Source organism: Ambystoma mexicanum, chromosome 6q, assembly GCF_040938575.1.
Source record: "Ambystoma mexicanum isolate Mex_15411 chromosome 6q, UKY_AmexF1_1, whole genome shotgun sequence".
Lineage (NCBI taxonomy): Eukaryota > Metazoa > Chordata > Amphibia > Caudata > Ambystomatidae > Ambystoma > Ambystoma mexicanum.
This window is the reverse complement of record NC_090937.1, coordinates 1,126,444,790-1,126,463,658: the sequence shown is the minus strand read 5'-3', so window position 1 is coordinate 1,126,463,658 and position 18,869 is coordinate 1,126,444,790. Positions and strand designations below refer to the sequence as shown.

At 44.7% G+C, this 18,869-nt stretch overlaps 1 protein-coding gene across 1 annotated transcript in view; it reads right to left on the bottom strand.

Moving 5' to 3' along the window:
* Window positions 1-18,869, bottom strand: part of COMMD8 (COMM domain containing 8) — a 371,100-nt gene that overhangs the window by 278,153 nt on the left and 74,078 nt on the right. The window contains exon 2 of the mRNA XM_069631717.1: window positions 18,617-18,772. Within this exon, the coding sequence (XP_069487818.1) occupies window positions 18,617-18,772 (156 nt within the window). The remainder of the gene's footprint in view (window positions 1-18,616; window positions 18,773-18,869) is intronic.

Genomic DNA, 18,869 nt, shown 5'->3' with positions numbered 1-18,869 from the left:
GGAAATCCCGCCATAGCATAGGGCAAGTTAGGCCTTCAACCATCCTGACATTTAAATTAATAAACATCTTTTAGCTGAACTTTAAGTCTGCTGTCTGTGTCGTACATCACGATGCCTTCAAACCACCCGTAGATGCCTTTCTGAAATATACCCATTCACACTCTTCATTTTGTATTGACTGTGCGGACGGAGCCCTTGCCTCGCTTTTCTTGGTTAGTCGAAGCAGTGAAGGGAATCTGCCTGTGGTCATGGAGAGACTGTATTGTATTGTAGTCGAGAATACTGTACCAATAATGAAGATAGCGAGAACAGCAGTGTTGTAGTGGAAAACCTTGCGCTTCTTCAATGCTTGAGGTAAGGAGATATCTCTGAGATATTTGTCAGCGTTTTTTTTTTTGGATAAATATGCTATCTTTTGTGTAAGAGTGAGAAGTGTAACTAAAGTGAATAGCTAAGTGAGGTGATTGCGGTGAAAACAAGCAAGATGAGTGATTGTGGGGGAAGACATTCTGGGAAGGGAAAAAAGGGGGTTCCTTGGGTTGAAATTCTGTGCCGCGTGTTCGGCTTCAGTGTTTTAGGTCATTTGTACTAAAGTGCAATTGTTTCAGTTAGATTGGGTTGGAGTATGGAGACTCCGCTGAATTACCAGTGTCAGGTGCTTCCTGGCTATAAAGTAAAGATTTTAAAGTACCATCAGGAATGGCTGCGGGAAACCAAGGGTAAAATGCACAATTTTTGGCCTACTGAGGGGACTTAGAATAAGGGGATATTGGAAAACCTGTATACTTTTTTAGTCGCAAGGCACAGGGGTTCGAAGTTAGTGAAACAGTTAAAAATCTTAGAGCTATGGAGGATGAATGAGAAAGGCCGGAATGCCCATAGTGTTAAAATCTCAGAGGAAGGGCCGAGAAAGGGAGGGTATGGAAATTCCTTCCGCACAGCCTCTATTTGGGTGCTATCCTTTATCTCCCGTGGAGAGGGATATATACCCTGTGTTTGAACCTCCATTTTCTCCAGTGGCCACTCGAGTGGTTGCAACCCGAACGCAGATAATGCCTCCATAAACTACGATTCCTAACAGATGGGATATTAAGGAAGGTGAAAAGATAACTCCTTCAATGGTTGGGGCTGTAGAAAGGTTGAGAGCATAGAGTGGCACGTGAATATCTCCCCCGACTGCTAGGTTAGCAGAGAGATGATGGGTGGAGGAACGAGAGAGAGTGAGGCTGGCAGCCAGAAGAGTAGATAAAGGGTTGAGAATGAATGAAAAAGGGGCGACTATGCCTTTTACTGCTAGGATAGAGAATAGGCTGTGAATGGCAGTAGAGATACAGGAACTGAAAAAACTAGAAGCAGCACTGAGGCTGACAGAAGTAGTGCTGTTACGACAGCAGAAAAGTGAAGAGCGGGAAGAATTGAATAAACAGACAAAGGATGTAGAGGAAGGTAGGTGGAGGCATGGACAAATCCTTGCTAGGTTGCATAAATCAGTTATTAAAGAGGTCAATGTGGACCTGGAGGATGGAAGCATTGCTATGGTTACAGGTTTCAAGCAGGGAGAACGGAACTGGCACCCTAAGGTATTGCTGAGTGTGCCTCTGTACCTATAGAAGTATCACGGGAGGTGATAACAGGAGTAGGAGAGGAAGGTGAATCGGAATCTGATGTTGAGCAGGGAGAACAGGATGTAGCAGCTTCACCTCTGGCTCCAGTAGCAGCGACAGAACACCATGGCCGTAGTAAGTACTAGGAGAGAGAGATCGGAGAGGCCCCAGTAAAGGTGGGTGTAACTCAATCTCCGCTGCTCCAGAAGGGTCAGGGAAGGGCATAGTAAGTCCTGTGGTCAAACATGGAGAGGAACAATTGGATAAAGACACTTCCTTCTGTCACTGCAGGTGCGGGGAAGTGGATGTATGCATTAGCGAAACATACGGTCACACTCTACCCCCGGTCTTACTTGTTTGTCCTTTGTCGCTTTCTTCTTTGAAGGTTTCTCGGTCTTCCGGGATGTCCGGGACTTGTACAGGTAAGGCCGGTGGTCCTCTGTATCCAGCGTGGAAGGAGAGTAGACTCAGAGGAAGACAAGAGTTCAGGATTCCAGGAAGGTAAGAGCAGTCAATGTCTGGGAATAAGCGCGGAATCAGGGAAGGGAAGCACTACTCGCAAGTACTGAGATGGAGTAGCGAGCATGGAAGGGGGGCCCAAGAAGGAATGCGCGGATGGCCTCGGAGAAGGCAACAGGCCGCTTCAATAATCTAAGAATGAAGAAAAGGGAATATGGATGGTATCAGAGAATGATATGAGGAAAGGAAGGGAACGATGAACACACTAGCTGCAAACTCGAAAAGGAGCGTTGAGATGCACAGCGCCGCGGGGGCGTGCCCGTTTTCTAGGAAGCCAGGGCTCCGACATAAACGCTAGAGCACATCGTGGCTAATGCGCCGGCCATGTTGAGAGGTGAACGGCTCCAGCGGTATGGTGCACCATGGACCAGGAAGTCCAGACGGGGTATAAATGGCGAGTCATGACACATAATGCTGGTGTCATGTTGGCCATTGGGGACATGAAGAGCTTATTCATGGCTCTAATGGTGGAACGGTCAGATGAGCTCTGGAGGCAAACATGGTATCCAGGCGTTCAGTTGCATATAAGCACCCCCGATGGAGTAGCATTTAATAATGATGGGGCACGAGTATGAGGGTCCCTGCGGGTTATGTCTTCCGATACGCCCGATATAAAGGAGGCAAGAGAATGAAAAGGAAAGTTTAGAGCAGGCACAAGCTTGTTCAGAAAAACCTAGCAAATCTCTGTTTGGAAGGAGCAGCAATTACCAGCTTCATGTAGGGATAGCAGGGACGATTGGGACAGCAGGGATAGAGTAAATCGGGTTTGACACAAGGTTGGATGGATGGGTATGGCCCCGGTCCAAGGCAACTGAGGAGGTTTCCGAGGGGGAGGGGTGGATTTTCAGAAGGAAATTGGTCATTTGGCGGGTTTAGAGAGGGTTGTATGGGGTTCAGTGTTGGTCGTGCGCAAAGATGGAACATGTGGCATGAAATTGCCAAAGCCACAGTATTTTAGGGTAGGAGCTCAGAAAATGCAACTCCCAACCATGCCATTTGCCCCAGGCTCTGTGCAATCGCAGCAGGCTGGGGCTGCACAGGCCTATGTGATTCAACTGACCACGACAGCAAAGGCACGGTACAGAAATGGGAGAAAAATCCTTTACCCCAAGGAACGGTCACTCACTACACTGCAGCAAGTGTTTTTGGAGGGAATCTTTTCCCGATCCCGGTGATAATATTTACCATGTGCCCAGTCCTGTCCGTTACTGCCACTCCAGAAGAGGAACCCCAGACAGACGTACAGGTAGGTGACTGAACGTTTTCATTCATGGTCGATACAGGGGCTATCAAATCTTGCATCAAGGAAGTTGAGTTCCCCTTGTCAGGCAAAACGATGGACAAACAGGGATTCTCTGGGGCTATCCTGTCGGTTCCTTATATTGAAGATCTACATATTACAGTATTACAGTAGGTGCACAAAATGTCTCTGCACCTTTGTTGTATTGCACAGATACCCTGGCGAATCTCTTGGGCAGAGATCTCCATGTCGATCGCTTTCACAGAGGAAGGTATATAGTATGCTAGACTCCAGGGTTGTGTCCAGTAAGAGAAGCGCCGCGTTTGCATGAATACTGTAGTGACAGCGCAATAGAGGGGGTACCTGTACATTTGACTTTTTCTTTATGGGGTTATGGTTTTGTTGACTTGGGTCCCAGGAATCAGAGATCAAACATGGCGGGTACAGATTGCATTTTTGCTTTGGCCTACTGTGCCGCAGGAAGTAACACAAGGCACCATTGTTACGGTTCTCCTAGAGGCAGCACTTATCAAGAAGAACAGGGTGGTGTGAGGAGTCAGAAATGTGAGCCGGACAACTTTGTGAAGGTTTTTTAAAAGATACAATTTTCTTAAACTCAAAAGGGGTTTGATAAAGGCCTCACTATCCCCACTCTGACAAGGATTTCCCTGCCTAAAGTAAACTAAAGGAAACACTCCAACAAAAGGATTCTGCCCCTCACACTTGTACATACAACAAACTCAATAAGGCAACATACAGCAATTCAGATACAACAAAATCAGCAGTTATATTCAAGAGCAGGTAACTGTTTCTCCGTGTATCCTGCGTGATTCTGCCTTCCCCAGATTCGGTCAGGATTTCAATCAACAGTTCAAAAAAATAAGGAAATCTCCTCTTGCAACAAAGTTACAGTATAGTTCCAATAAGTCTCAACTGGAAGTCTCTCAATTAGATTTATCCAACAGTTCAAAAATGTTCAACAAAGCTTTGGTCTTTCCACTTGGAGCAGATAGTTCTACATAACCTTTCTTCCGAAAAGAAGTATTCTTACGCAGGTCAATTAAGAGCAACAAAAAATGTTCTGCCAGGATAACTCTGTAATAGTTCACAAAATAGGTGCATCAACAATATTGGTTTGTCAGGATCATTCCACCACTATTCACAATAACCACACCACAGTACTTCTGCCTGGTCCACTCACCTGCCAGGCCTCTACTACAAGGTCCCTTATCTTGGTGTACTCCCCTGCTAGGATTAGTGAAACTACTACTACTTCTACAAGTACTTATGTGGTTTTGTTTTTTTCTTAACACAACTCAGAAAAACTTTGACCAACAACAAGTTTGACTACTTCTTTAGGGAGCACATGAGACTCATTGATGGTGTTTGTTCCATGCTTCTGATTGTCACATACAATGCACTTTATACTCCTACCCTTCTGAATACTTCTAGCAGAAGGGCAGCTTCCCTGCCACTCTTGTTTCCCCATTCTCGCATTAACCAAATGCTGATAATCAGCTCTTCTCAATTGTGATCTTCTTTGGTTTAGGCAATGCTTATTTTGGTCAGTTACCCATATTGCTTCTTTCTCCCTCTGACAATATGGTCTATAAACAACTGGTTTCTTAACTGCCCCCTCTTGCCTAGTTCTTTTCAACTGGAATTGTATATGCACTTTTGGCTTGGGCAACAGTTATTTATCTCGGCTTCTAACAATATTGCCCTCTCGTTTTGTTGGTAATTATTCTAACCTTCAAAATGACAATGACACTTGAATGGCCTGTTCACCACGTTCTTAGATTGCCACTTTTTCCACTTCATATCAGCTTAGTACTTAGAATAATGTATCTTTCTGCTTCACTTCAGGTCGACATACATAACACTTGCAAGTCTGCCACTTTACTCTTTTTAAATTTGTTTGATATTCAAAATTCCCGGGCTTAATTTACAGGTGGTTACAGAGTGCTCTGGGGTCACAGTAGACTAGTGAACTCACCGGGTTTGGCGTGCATGTCCACTCTCTCCGCTGTCTTTGAGTGGTCTGCTTCTCCTGCTCCAGGCGGCAGAAAACTGTCTCGCTCTGTCTCACCGGCCTGCGCTAAACCCTTATCCCACACTCTTTTTGTAATTAGTTGTAAGGAATTGGCAATAGGTTTTTCTTAGTATAGGCCTTTTTATTTTGACACAATGCCACAAGGACTGCCTTATTTTTCATTTTATGGTCGACGCTTGCTCCCATCTTAGATTTAGGTTTAGATTAGGCATTTTTACACCCTACATTTAGAGTTCAATAAACATCCTTGAACTGTGATCACTTGTGTCTGTCTTTACTGTTGCCACTGTTCTTACAGATAGCACTAGCAGAATCCAAGACGGTAACAGAATTCGCAAGTAGGGGAAAAGGTCCCCAAGGACATATAGAAAACAGCACAACCACTTTTAAGGCAAGAGACATTAGCGAAGTTCCATTTGGACAGAACCTCTCTCATCTGGACACCAAGCATGTCACAGCAGGACTGGACAGAACGTAAAGGCCGCGATAGTATGCCCTATCTCAGCATCAGAGTCTTCGGACATAGACCAGCTAGCCGCAGTATTAGGGGAGCTAAGGTACACGCAACTCGAGCAGAGACTAACACATTAAGGAGGGATTTGGTGGTCAATAGAGACCGCACTGAGGAATTAGCCCGGAGACTCTCACAGGCACAAGCCAGTCAAGCCACACTAACCGGAGCGCCCATACTACAAATATCCCACCAGCACCTATTCAGGTGATAGCACCACCTTCCGTCCCATTAGCCCCACTTGAGTGTTTCCCTGGAGACCCACATAAATTTGCGGGGTTCAAGAACCAGTGTCACCTCCTTTTCCTTTGTAGGCCAGGGGTCTTTCCCGATGACCAAACTAAAATAGCCTTCATACTATCGTATTTGGGGCGGGAGGGGCCTGCGGCTCTCTGGTTGGTTCCGTTAGTGAACAGAGATGATCCTCTGTTACGTAATTTCCCACGGTTTGGACGAGCACTAGAAAAACTATTTGCCCGCAAAACACGAGATCACGCCCACGATAGTGAGATATTAACCCTACATCAGGGGTCATAGGACCTCTAGGTCTACATCACCACCTTCAACAGGTTAGAGGCGGAGACGGACTGGCCTGAGGAGAAACAGACCACGCTTTTTATCAGGGGCTTCGGGAGAACTCAAGGATGTTTTGGCCCAGCTGGCCAATCTGCCTGACCGTTGTCGTGATTATATAGACTTGCTAGTACAATTGGACCACAGGCTGCAAGAGCTCAAGACTGACCGGTCACCGTCTGAGGCATGACCAGTGTTTGTTAGCCCCAAAGATAGCACCCTACACCCAGAAAACACACCAGAACAAGTGCAGTTGGGTAGCGTAAGGGGACCTTTGTCAAAGGAGGAAAGGGACAAATGCCGACAACAAAGGTAATGCCTTTATTGTGGCAAACCTGGCCATTTTCTAAGGGACTGCCTTGTTAAACCACCCAGGAGGACAGTGGGGGCGTCGGAAACCACCGTCAAAATCACAAAACCTCTACTTGGGGACAGTGGTGACGCGCCAGCGGGTGCTGACCTTCCAGGAAAACTATCAGAAGTATCTCACACACTTGACAGCTAAGATCCAGGTCTGGGATAAACTCCCGATTTCTTTGGCTGGCAGGATAGCTCTGCTGAAAATGGTGGTGTTGCCCCAGTTGATTTACAGGTTCACCAACATACCCCTGTGGCCAGGGGTGGGCTTCTTTCGCGACTTGACCCGCACCGTGAATTCCTTCCTTTGGCACTCGGGTGCGGTTCGCCTTAAAATCGGTACCCTTTCCACTCCCATGTCTAACGGGGGCTTCGGTGCCCCTGACTTTCTTAAATACTGGCTGGTGTCCCAAATCCAATATACTTCTTACTGGTTTAATACTACGGATCCCCCCCTGCATGTCCGACTTGAGAGGCTTGCGGTATATGACCGGGATATCCGCTCCTTGGTGTTACAACCCGCTCCCTTGGTACAGGACTCACAGAGCCCGGTCGCCTGCACAGCCATCGCACTGGCTAAAATGTGGAAGCTGACGGGAACTACCTATGCCTTCCACGGTAATCTCCCTCTTTGGAATTTTCTCCCTGGGGTCCCGCGGGTTCCACCGGGCACGGTTCGCCGCTGGGCGGACGCGGGATACGAGCTGCTACGTGACGTGTTTGACCAGGGTGTATTCGTTGAGTGGCCCGATCTCCCCTTGCCCTTGAAAAGCGACCAGTGTGTATGGCTCCAATATACATCCCTTCGTAGGACCCTTAAGCGTAATTACCAAACGTTCCCTGCATTGCCACCAGACGACCCTGCCATTGAGGAGCTCTTCTCCCCCGGCCCCACGAGGGGTAAGATCTCTAGGTTATATACTATGCTACAATCCAGATCTGTCCCAGACTTCGCTAAACTGAAACGCGCTTGGGAGGCAGACCTCGGTGTTGAGTTGTCGGATGAACGCTGGGCACACCTATGCGAACGCACACATCGTGTTTCCTTCAACTCCCGGTTTAAACTCATTCAATTCAAAGTGCTTCACAGGTTTCACCACACCCCGATCAGACTACATCGTATGTCCGGTGATCACCCTGCCAGCTGCCCCAGTTGCGGCCGGGATGATGCCGACTATATTCACATGATCTGGTCCTGCCCCCGCCTCTCACAATTTTGGGAGGCTGTGTGTTCGACAGTATCTGCTGTGATTGACCACCCCATTGCTCTCTCCCCGGTGGTATGCCTTTTTCACGACCTCCCAGGCCTCCCCCGTGATTCCAAGAAACTGGCTGGTCTCTGCCTGCTTCTCGCGGTGCGCTCCATCCTGCTCTGCTGGCTTCGCCCCTCACCTCCCACACACGCCCAATGGCTGAGAGCGGTCACGTGGGCCTCTGATTCTGAGGAAGCCTGGTCCCACATGCAACCCACCCACTCCAGACCTAGAAACATTTGGCTCAGGTTCTGCTCCTACATGTCTGACCTTGTCGAGACACCGGATGCCTCCCCCCTCCTGCTTCCCCCCCACCAGTTTGGGTCCTCACCCCTATCATAGTTTCCTGTTGCCCTCTCCACGCTGTGACTGTGTTTTTTTTTATTGTTTCACCATGTGTAGTAACCTCTGCGCACCTACTTTATGTACACTGTTTTCATACTGTAACTGCCTGACGCTGTTCGCCTGTGTTTTGCTGCCACGCTTTATAATAAAAAGAAGTTTAAAAAAAAAAAAAAAATCAGAAAACCTTCGGAAAACTGCATAGCCCAACAAGAATAGAGGCCAGCTTGTCGAGCGAAGGGAAGGCATCCACAGTCTCAGATCTAGCTGTACCCGTTGTCTTCATTTGTTCCCAGCAGCCACAGAAGATGCATGCCCGTTACGCTCACCTGGTCTCTGCGGGGACGTTTTGGCACGGTTGCAGTCCTCCCTGGAACTTGCTCCCCTGTGTCAGGCTTCTTCCCCATCTCATGTGTTGTGGACTGTGCCGGTTGTTGAAACTGCCCCTGCGAGAATACGAGAGGCTGTGAGAATGCTGTGATATGGCTGTGGTTTCCCTCGAACCCTTCTTCCCAGCATGCGCCTACCCATATAGTCTCACCTGTTTATTTATGAGGATGAGCTCTCCGTCCTGCTTCTCAACTGCAGGGGTGCCTTAGATAGACCTAGTTGTTCACTGGTCCATGTGCGTGGCAGCCCAGACCGGCTGTGGCTGATCCACTTCAAAGGTAAGTGTTCTTCAACATGATTATTGTCCGTATTCTTTTGCAATGTCTTTTTCCGTAATTATTGTCCGCATCCCTTGTAATGTCTTTCCTTCAACCCAATCGGTGATGAGTCACCCAGCGGAGTCACAGTGCTGGAAGCGAGCCCCAACGGAGACTTGAAGAGTTTACGATGTCCCGAATAGATGTTAAGTTTGGTTCTAAGGACAAGCGCAAGGATTGTGTTGCGCGCAACCTTAGCATAATGTCTTTATGTTGTTTCTAACCTTATTTGTCCTTTTCTCATGCAGGGATAGGCTGGCGAAGTCAGATGGGAAGCAGCTATCCGAAGATCTGCCAGCGGGTGATGGCTGGCAGGATCCGCGAGGATGCTGGCCGAGATGAGCTCCTGAGTAAGTGTTGGAAGCCCGGAACAGGTAAGGATGCGCTCTGACTGCAGTGACTGCTGGAATCCAGTCAAATGCGCTGCAGGCGATGGTATTGCTGGAATCAGGTAAAATGCGCTTCAGGCAAAGGTATTGTTGGAATCAGGTAAGAAGCGCTTCAGGCGGCGGTGAACGTTACGCTGCTATAAGCAGACTAACGCAAATCGCTTGCATGCTGGCGGGGCAGGCTTAAATAGCCTGGTCCCAGCCACGCCCCTTTGCTCTGCCTTGTGGCCCCACCCTGCCACTACCAGAAGATGCTGCACGTGCAGCCCAATGTATTTCAATGGCCACGCCCAACCTGGATGCACGTGGAGGCCCTGCAGGGGAGGAAATAATACGTGCACCAGAATAAAAGTGTGCAGAGCAAAGGCGCCAGGACTGGGTCCAACTGGACACTATGTGATGGAGCTTGTGGTCCTTGCTCTGTGGCCATGACAATGCCCTAGAGGCATATTTGGATTACGGAGCTGTGGGCAACTACATGGACTACACTATGGCTCATTGGATAGCTGTTTTGTTACAACAGATAGCCACTGCGCACAATGTAGTAGCTGTAGACGGCAGACAATTATCCTCTGGGCCAGTGACCCAATGTACAGAAAAGTTTGTACTCCTCTGCCAAAATGGGCATCGAGAACGGATCGTATTTGGCCCAATTAACACCCCGCAATTCCAACTCATTTTGGGCATACCCTGGCTCGAATCTCACAACTCAAGTATTGGTTGGGGTGCCAAAATGCTGACATTCCCTCCCGAGTGCGTGAACACCTGCTATAACATGCAGTCGGGAGGGTGTTCAACCCATGTATGCAGTGCCATCCAAACAACCTGAAGTCGTGTTGGGCATGGTGTGCACATTACCACTGGAATATGAGGATTATCAGGACGTCTTTCAGAAAGAACAAGCCAATACCCTGCCTCTACACAGACCCTCCGACTTCCAAATAGACCTCGTTCCGGGGGCACAAATACCCTTTTGTCGCATCTATGCCCTAACAGAATAAAAGAATGAACATCTTCGTACTTATCTTGACTAGTACCTGGCAAACAGATTTATATGACCATGGAAATCACCAACAGCCTCGCCCCTCTTCTTCATTCCGAAGAAGGAGGGGGACTTAATAACCTGCATTGACAACAGAGCCATAAACCAGATCACTGTAAAGAACCGTAACCCACTGCCTTTGATACCTGAGCTCCTAGACCAGGTGAAAGATACTACCATCTACACGAAACTGGACCCAAGGGGGGGGCTTACCATCTGGTGCGGGTCAAAGCCAGTGACGAGTGGAAAACGGCATTCCGCACTTAGTATGGGCTTTTAGAGTACACGGTTATGCCGTTTGGCATATGCAATGCCCCTCCTGCATTCGAATATTTCATGAACGATGTGCTGCGGGAACTTCTAGATGTTTGTGCAATCGTCTACATAGACAACATCTCGAGTCATTCATCTTCACCGCTTGACCACGTGCAACATGACAGGGCAGCCTTGGGGATATTGCGGCAACATAAGCTCTATCCAAAACTTGAAAAGTGTTACTTGCAAGTATCCTAAGTAGAATTTCTGGGATTCATCATGACACCGCAGGGGGTTCGGATAGACGATCACAAAGTGGAAACAATCCTCCAGTGGCGTCACCTACCTCCGTCAAGACCGTTCAGAGTTTCTTGGTGTTTGCCAACGTTTACCGGCGGTTCATACCAAACTTCTCAGACATAGTGCCTCTTATCACATCACTACTTCAAAAGAACCTAAGCTTTTACTGGACTCCGAAGGTTGAACAGGCGTTCAACACCCTCGAGAAATGATTCACCACAGCTCCAATCCTACAACACCCAAAACCAGAACTCCCATACGTTCTGGAAACAGATGTCTCCAATGTAGGCATGGGAGCTATCCCATACCAGTGAAATCCAGCCACTAACCAACTACACCATGTGGTGTTTTGGTCCAAAAGGTTCACCAGCAAAACGTAATGATGCCCTAACGGACCAAGAACTATTGTCCATCAAGAACGCCTTAAAGGAATGGCGACATTACCTCTTAGGGGCACGACACTGCATTACCGTAATCATGCATCATCTGAACCTACAATACCTCCGATCTGCCAAGGCACAATCCACCCGCCAACTAAAATCGGCTCTGTTTTTAGCGAATATGATTTTGTAGTCACCTGCTGGCCTGGAGTGCGCAATGGGAAGGCTGATGCCTTGTCACGACTAGGATGCAGTGAAGAAGGAACCAATGCCTATGCACCCCCCAATCCAGTGGCAATAGTTCCAGAACATAAGCTATTGGGAATTGTGAACACTGTACCCCCTCATGCAGAATCCCTACAAGAAGCAATCATGTACGCAATGACACCTGAAGAGCTACATGCATGGGTTGTCTTAGACCCGTTAAGAGAGAACCGAAAAGGACTTCATATTTCAGAAATGGGCTTTAATTCCCCGAAGAGGATATGCAACTAAAATTAATACAAGCCTATCACGACGCTTTAATTGAGGGCCACACCGGAATCACCAAGACTTTAGCAAAGGTCCAGCAACACTATTGGTGGCTCACTAGGCAAACCAATATGTAATGATATGTTCAGACCTGTGACTTGTGCGCAGAACAAAACACAAAAGGAAAAACTCAAGGACTTCTTCAGCCACTACTGGTGCCCCCAGACCCTTGGCACACTATATCCATGGACTTCATCACAGACTTACCTCTGTGCAATGGCTACAATACCATACCAGTGGTGGTGGGTCTGTTCTCCAAGATGGCACTTTTTATAGCTTTGAAGGAGCTGCCAAATGCAGGAACTTTAGCCCAAACCTTTCTGAAGAACATCGTCAATTTACACGGATTCCTGATCATAGTGATTTCTACCAGCTGTGAGAAAGAGTAATCAAATACAGAAAGAAAAATAACCCAAAACCTGATGGAAAGAAAAATAAAGTATTTTGTTTATCTTTTAATTAATTCAAATCACGTTGTCTTGGTGGAGTGTGGTAAATAAGAGTCATGAATGGCTTTGTAAGGTAGTCACAATAGGAGAAAAGAGGTCCCTCTTTCAAATTTTCCTAGGTCACTCTTAGCAGTTTCTGGTACCCTAGGTTCATATTTGCCATGTGTTAGTCAGTCTACATTTCCAGCAGGTGATCTCTGTGTATGTGTGAACATTTTGCTGTAGTCCGTGTTTAAGAAAATGACAGAGTAATCTGCAAGTCTGAAATCTTGTTTAAGAGTTATTTATATGTCCTAGGATGTCGCATCATTATTTCCCATGTCATGTTTTAATATAACTAGTCATTTGTAGGGAAAGCATAGATAGTCTCTCACAAATGAACCCTGTGTCACAATCATGGCATGTGTTCTCTATCATTATGTGATTAGCCCATTGTCAGTGGTTTTCTTTAAATCAACAGATTTTTCTGAATTCCTTTATAAACCTTTACTGCAGAATTCCTCAGCAAAACAGGGTTTATTGCTTTGAGAACCATTTCCCCCTTTTCAAATCACGTTTCACAGGACGTCATTCTGTCAGGCTGGTATGATTCATATTTTGTAGCTGCTACACAGCAGGTCAGATAGCACAGCGAGTAGAATGCTTGCTTTGACATCCGTGCAGAGCCTGATGACGCAGGCTCGAATGCCGGCATGGCCAAACTCATCCTTTTATCCTTCAGAGGTCGATAAATGAACACCACACACGGTGGGTAATAATTAGCAGCGCTCAGATGCCTGAGGGTTTGTAGCGCTATATAAATGTAAATTATTATTACACATACTATGTACGCCCAGGTTATCTATTTCTTCCTCAGGGAAGTTCAGGTCAGTCCTAGGATGTGGGTCTTATCAATTTGAGGGTGGTGTTTTTGAGTATCTCCACTCCAGAAGGTGTGCATTCTTATATCCCCTGTTGCACTTTATGCCCCTTTGGGATGGTTGTGATTTGATCGTAGATTTCTGGTGCTTTTGTTATCTTGTTGCCCATGTTTGTCTAAGCTACCCTTTTAATGCCCTTGTAATCTTCTGCTGGGCATTCGGAGTCTAGCTAGATCCCTGCTTCGGCTCCTTCTGTGTCTATGTCCACAATATGAGTTTGAGCGACTTACATTAAGTCTGTGGCTGTTCCTTCAGTCATCTTACATTCTCTGAGCCATCTGGTGGGACCAGTCATATCATCTCTGTGATCTCATTTATGACGCGTGGACACATGGTAAATAGTCTATGACAGGTTGGTACTAGTTGGTCACGCTCGTCATGGAAAAATACTTCTAGATACGTTAGTCGTATTATCTTTCAACACAAATCTTGTTTTAATGAGATCGACTCGAAAGAAAAATGTACATCCAACAAGTGTTTCGACTAGACAGTCTTTTTCAAGGCTGATAATAACACAATAATCAAATAGAAACAGTTGGACTAGCGTATGCTAACAGCAACAATGGTGCGCATGAAAGTTGTGAATACATACCATGGTCGGGAAAAAAGAAAAAGAGCAGAGACATGGGAAAAACAAATGTTAGAAACTAGGAACCATCATAAAGTTGTTACTATTCAAGTTTAGCTTAGAATTATTCATTAACCCCGCCTTAATTATTATTAATAGTGTCCATTAACAATCAAATTGTAGAGTGAGACGGTTGAAGCACCCAAAATTCCTGGAGGGGTGGTTTGCCAAATGGTTGTGAGCCAGTTTGATTAGCGTTGCACCCAAGCATTGTGTTTTAGGGTACCCTTGTGGTGAATAATGGGTGTTAAGGAAAGGAGTATATCCATGTCATTAGATGCTAGTGTGAGCATGTCCCAAAAAAAATATACCTGTTATAGGAGTGTGATCAGGTAACATAAGTTAGACTCACCAATGGTAGCGTGTTGAAATGTCCTGTGGGTCAAATTAAGCATGACATGACTGTCAGAGATATGAAATGTTAATGGGTCTGTGCTAACCCTAGTCAGGTGATCATAAAAGAACTGGTAGTGTGGGCAATGTTCAAGTAGGACTGTTGGTGGGTTTGGAATGCTGCGTTAAATCCTTCTTAGTTAGCTGTGGAAGGTTATCAATAACGAAATTAGGACTCCTAGATAAGCCTTAATCAAATGATTGAAAGTCGATTACCAATGACTTACCTCTAGAAGTAATGGTGGTCATGCGATGTTGTGTTGCTTGTAAGCATGATCGGTTGTTGGCTCAATATATAATGCTGCAACAGGCAGCAAAGTGTCATGATTAGGGATAATTTTTGGTGGCCATAAGATGTTCATATTATTAATCCTGTGCTAATCATACTAATGCAGATTGTGTATATAAAGGTAAAACTGGGGCTTAAACCCCAAATGATATGCAATCCTTTGTGCTGGTAGCTGTAAGTGTAGTAACCATGGGTCTGGTACCACAGAATATAGGAGAATGCAAGACATGATCAAGGATATAGGATGATAGTGTTGTCAAATACTTAGTACAGCTATGGAATGTATTCATGAAGTAATGCTTGTAACAATCCAATTGCCTGCTTGTAGTCTTCAATAAACTGAGTCCTACTTTTAATCACAGTAAAAGAAAGGGCCTCAACAGTAAAAGAAAGATGTTTCTATGTGGTCTGTATCAAACATTGATATAGTAGTGCATGGGTACTGCAAAGAGGTCAGGTGGGAGTGCTCTCAATGTAATAAACTTTACATAGGAAGCACAATACACCCACTTAAAACCAGAATCATGGAACACCTGAGGACCATCAAGAATAAAGATCTCAAATACCCTCTAGCATACCAATTTCAAATGGAGCACTATGAAGATAACATCAATCTAATTACATTTCTTGGAGGAAATATGGAACTTATCCTTAGACAAAAAGAAGCAGTATGGATAAATATAATGGACACTTGTACCTCTGGTCTAAATCATGATACAGAAATGAGTATTGTATTGTTTGTAGAATTGTCCATCTCTTAAATACTAAAACTGTCAATTCTGTATATACAATACCACCCTGTACCCTAGACCAATAAGATTTTTTTCTATTCATGAAATGTATACTGAATTATAATATGTCACATTGGGTATTTCTCTCTTTTTTAAATATTCCCAAAAAATGATACAGAAAATTAGAAAGAATATAGGCTATGAGTATCTCTCTAATCAAATGTGATCTAGATCAATGTGCCTATCTTTCGGATAAGTCAGACCACTAAAAAGAGAAGCTAAACAGTGTTTAGACATTAAGTCTCTCTTCTATGGCAACAATAGCAGCCAATTTTTGAAAATGTTAGATTGTGATGTGCAATTAGAACAAGGTACCAGAAAGCAGCAGTACATTCGAGCCCCACTAAAGATGGCTGCCATCGCCTTCAAACGCGATGACGCGGTCACGCAAATGAGCGCGATGATGTCGTCACTTGCACGCTTATAAGGGTGCCCATCTTGGATTTGCATTTAATAACCCGGAAGCAAAATAATGCTGAAATTCTGGACAATCATATCAAGCACCAAACAAGACCCATAGGTGAGTAACTTTGTACAAATCTGAAACCTGCTAATCTGTGTCCCTGCACATTTTGTACATCCCAACCACTCGTAACTGAGCACTAATAGACATGAACCCCCTTATACACAGGACAAATCTACAACAACAACATGAGAGCCTAATCGATCTCAAATTAAGTAACTCGAGCCTGCACAAGACAGCAGGGTGAGTTGGGTACTGACATTTGACAGCAGTTTAAATCACTGCAGATATCAACAATATATAGGCTAATTTAGCCAATATATAATATATTTACCTACCAATTATGAAAATCTCGGTTTTCCCTTTTTTCCCTCTACTTTAATTTAAATATAGAATCAATGAAAGATAAAATTAAATCCTTCTGATGAACCACTAAAAACTAAGTGGGGAAACACGTGTTGAGGTTGCTGATGTTTCTAAAAAAGCAGGTCTGTCAGAATGATTCTCTCAACAAATATGGAACCAGCAATATAAACAATATAAACAACAAAGAGAAAGACAAGTCTGTTTGAGTTTGTCATCTTAAATTTATCATAAATGAGAAGGATCAGAGAATAAATAATTAATTCTTGACCACGCAACACTTTGAAAGTGTTTTCTTTCCATACTGCTATGTTGGCGCAACTTGGATAATCCCATTAAGAAGACTCTCATCCTAATGTACTAGAGACTATAAACAAGTTGGAGCAGGACCAAGTGTGATTAGGATTACTTGTACAAAATCCAGCAGAGCAGGGAGAAATACTTCTACTGGGGGCATCTCTAAAATATTTTGCTTTTATTTCACAACTTAAATAGCTTGAAGTCATCTTTTCCATGATTCTAATGACTACATTGTAGGTGTGTGCCAACTGTACCCAAGTGCCTAACATCATTATGTCACTTGGATGACTCTCCTGAACGCCATACAGACACACACATGTTTTTTTATGTATTGTAGTAAGTGCATATATTCATTGTGTACAAGACTTTGCTCAACTTTTGAACTGGGCCGGCAGGCTTTTTATTGGCCTATTCCCCCTCCTACTCCAGCTGATCTAGCTTTCTACCTCTCCTAACTGCTCTATCCATTCTCACACTCTATTGCTGTTAATTGTACTTTCCCCATGCTCCCCCTCTGCTCTTGGCCCTTATACTGATATGAACGTACGAAGACCTGCACATTATCAGCTTAGTCATACCCTCTCACCCTTCCTCGTGGGGGCCAGAAGATAATTTTGTATTGCAGTAAGTGTTCTATGAATGAGCAATACACATATGTTTTGATACATACATTTACATCGTCATGGGATCTAGGGAAAATCATTATATTGGCATCTTTTAAAGTAGTATATACAGTTGATATTGTCTAAACAAATGCACATGCATTAACAAATCAGATGATGGTACTATTGTTAAGGAATTCCTCGAGTACAATTCTGTTCCCAGAATGCATGTATATTCAAAGTCATACACTTCTAGTCCACACTGGAACACCGGACCATGTTGGTACCACAAGCACCAATGAACCAGGACTCAAAATCAGCACTTTATATTGACATTGGTGTTCACGTTGTTAGCTTGCAGCCGAAAGACTGCCGCCCTGCTCGTAGGTGCAGTGAGGTGGCCTTACTGAGGCATAGAACACTGTACAAGCAACAAAGCTTGTGATGGCTTATAACAATCAAAGCATAGCATTATAACATAACAGAAACGTACCAGGCTGTCACTGCATACAGGCTAGACATCTTTCTCTTCTATCCCCATCTACCCTGTTTGTCCACCACTCACACGGTCTAATAAACAAAGCCTGCATAGGGAGCTCAGGATAGATTTTCTCATTATATATAGATGGAGACTACATATCACTATACTTTAAAAGTAAGGCACCACCCATTCTAACTGAGAACTTTAAGGAAGTCTGGCATAGCATGACACTAAACAAACTCTTAATATTCTTTTTGAAATCAAGGTGCTAGGCTTTTTAAAAGAAATTCCATTCTAGTTTGACCCCCTCCATTAACCTACCTCAATTACCAACAACATTCTCCAATATGCACAGTCTATTCTTGACTATGTCACTCTTGGCTGATGCTTGGAAGTAATAGAATTAATGTTCTGGAGTTTGACCTGGGGTACAACATATAGTGATGTACAGGCAAAGAAGCCTCTAAAATTGCAGGATTGCCACACACACTCAAGCCTATCATTGATTTAACATTACATTGTTTACTAAAGTACAATTCTCCAAACCCAATTATCACAACACTTGAGGACATATCTGCTCCTCCCTTTTGCATACCTATGATCTACCCAAGAGAGTGACATGCACCCATCCCATCACAAAACATTCTTCCTCAGCTGCATTCCTTACTCCCTTTGTTCGTAGCATCATTTCCCACTTTCCAATCCTTTCATCTTCCCCATGGGAATTGTCTTTTCTCTAGCAGACTAAGGCCTAAATACAGCCAGCGGGAGCACAGTACAACACTCCAGAGACCAGCCCAAGTACTCAAACTACTAAAGTGGCGATTTGTTACAGTACATAAAATCATATTAACATAATAGGTAAATGTAAAGAGCCTTACCTCATCCTCAGGCACATTTTTACCAACTGCATTTTCAATAAAACGTGTTGAATGTTCTAGAATTTCAAGCCATTCAGTCAACGTCCAAATACTTCCATAATCCTGGAACCGAGGATGTGCACGAGCACATATACCATCAACGACTTTGTGAAGAAACTGTGTAAGTGAAAACAAAATACACATTACCAACATAAAATGAACAAACCCTGGGCACTGAATTGGTCATAGAGGCATGCAAACATTCGCAAAATGC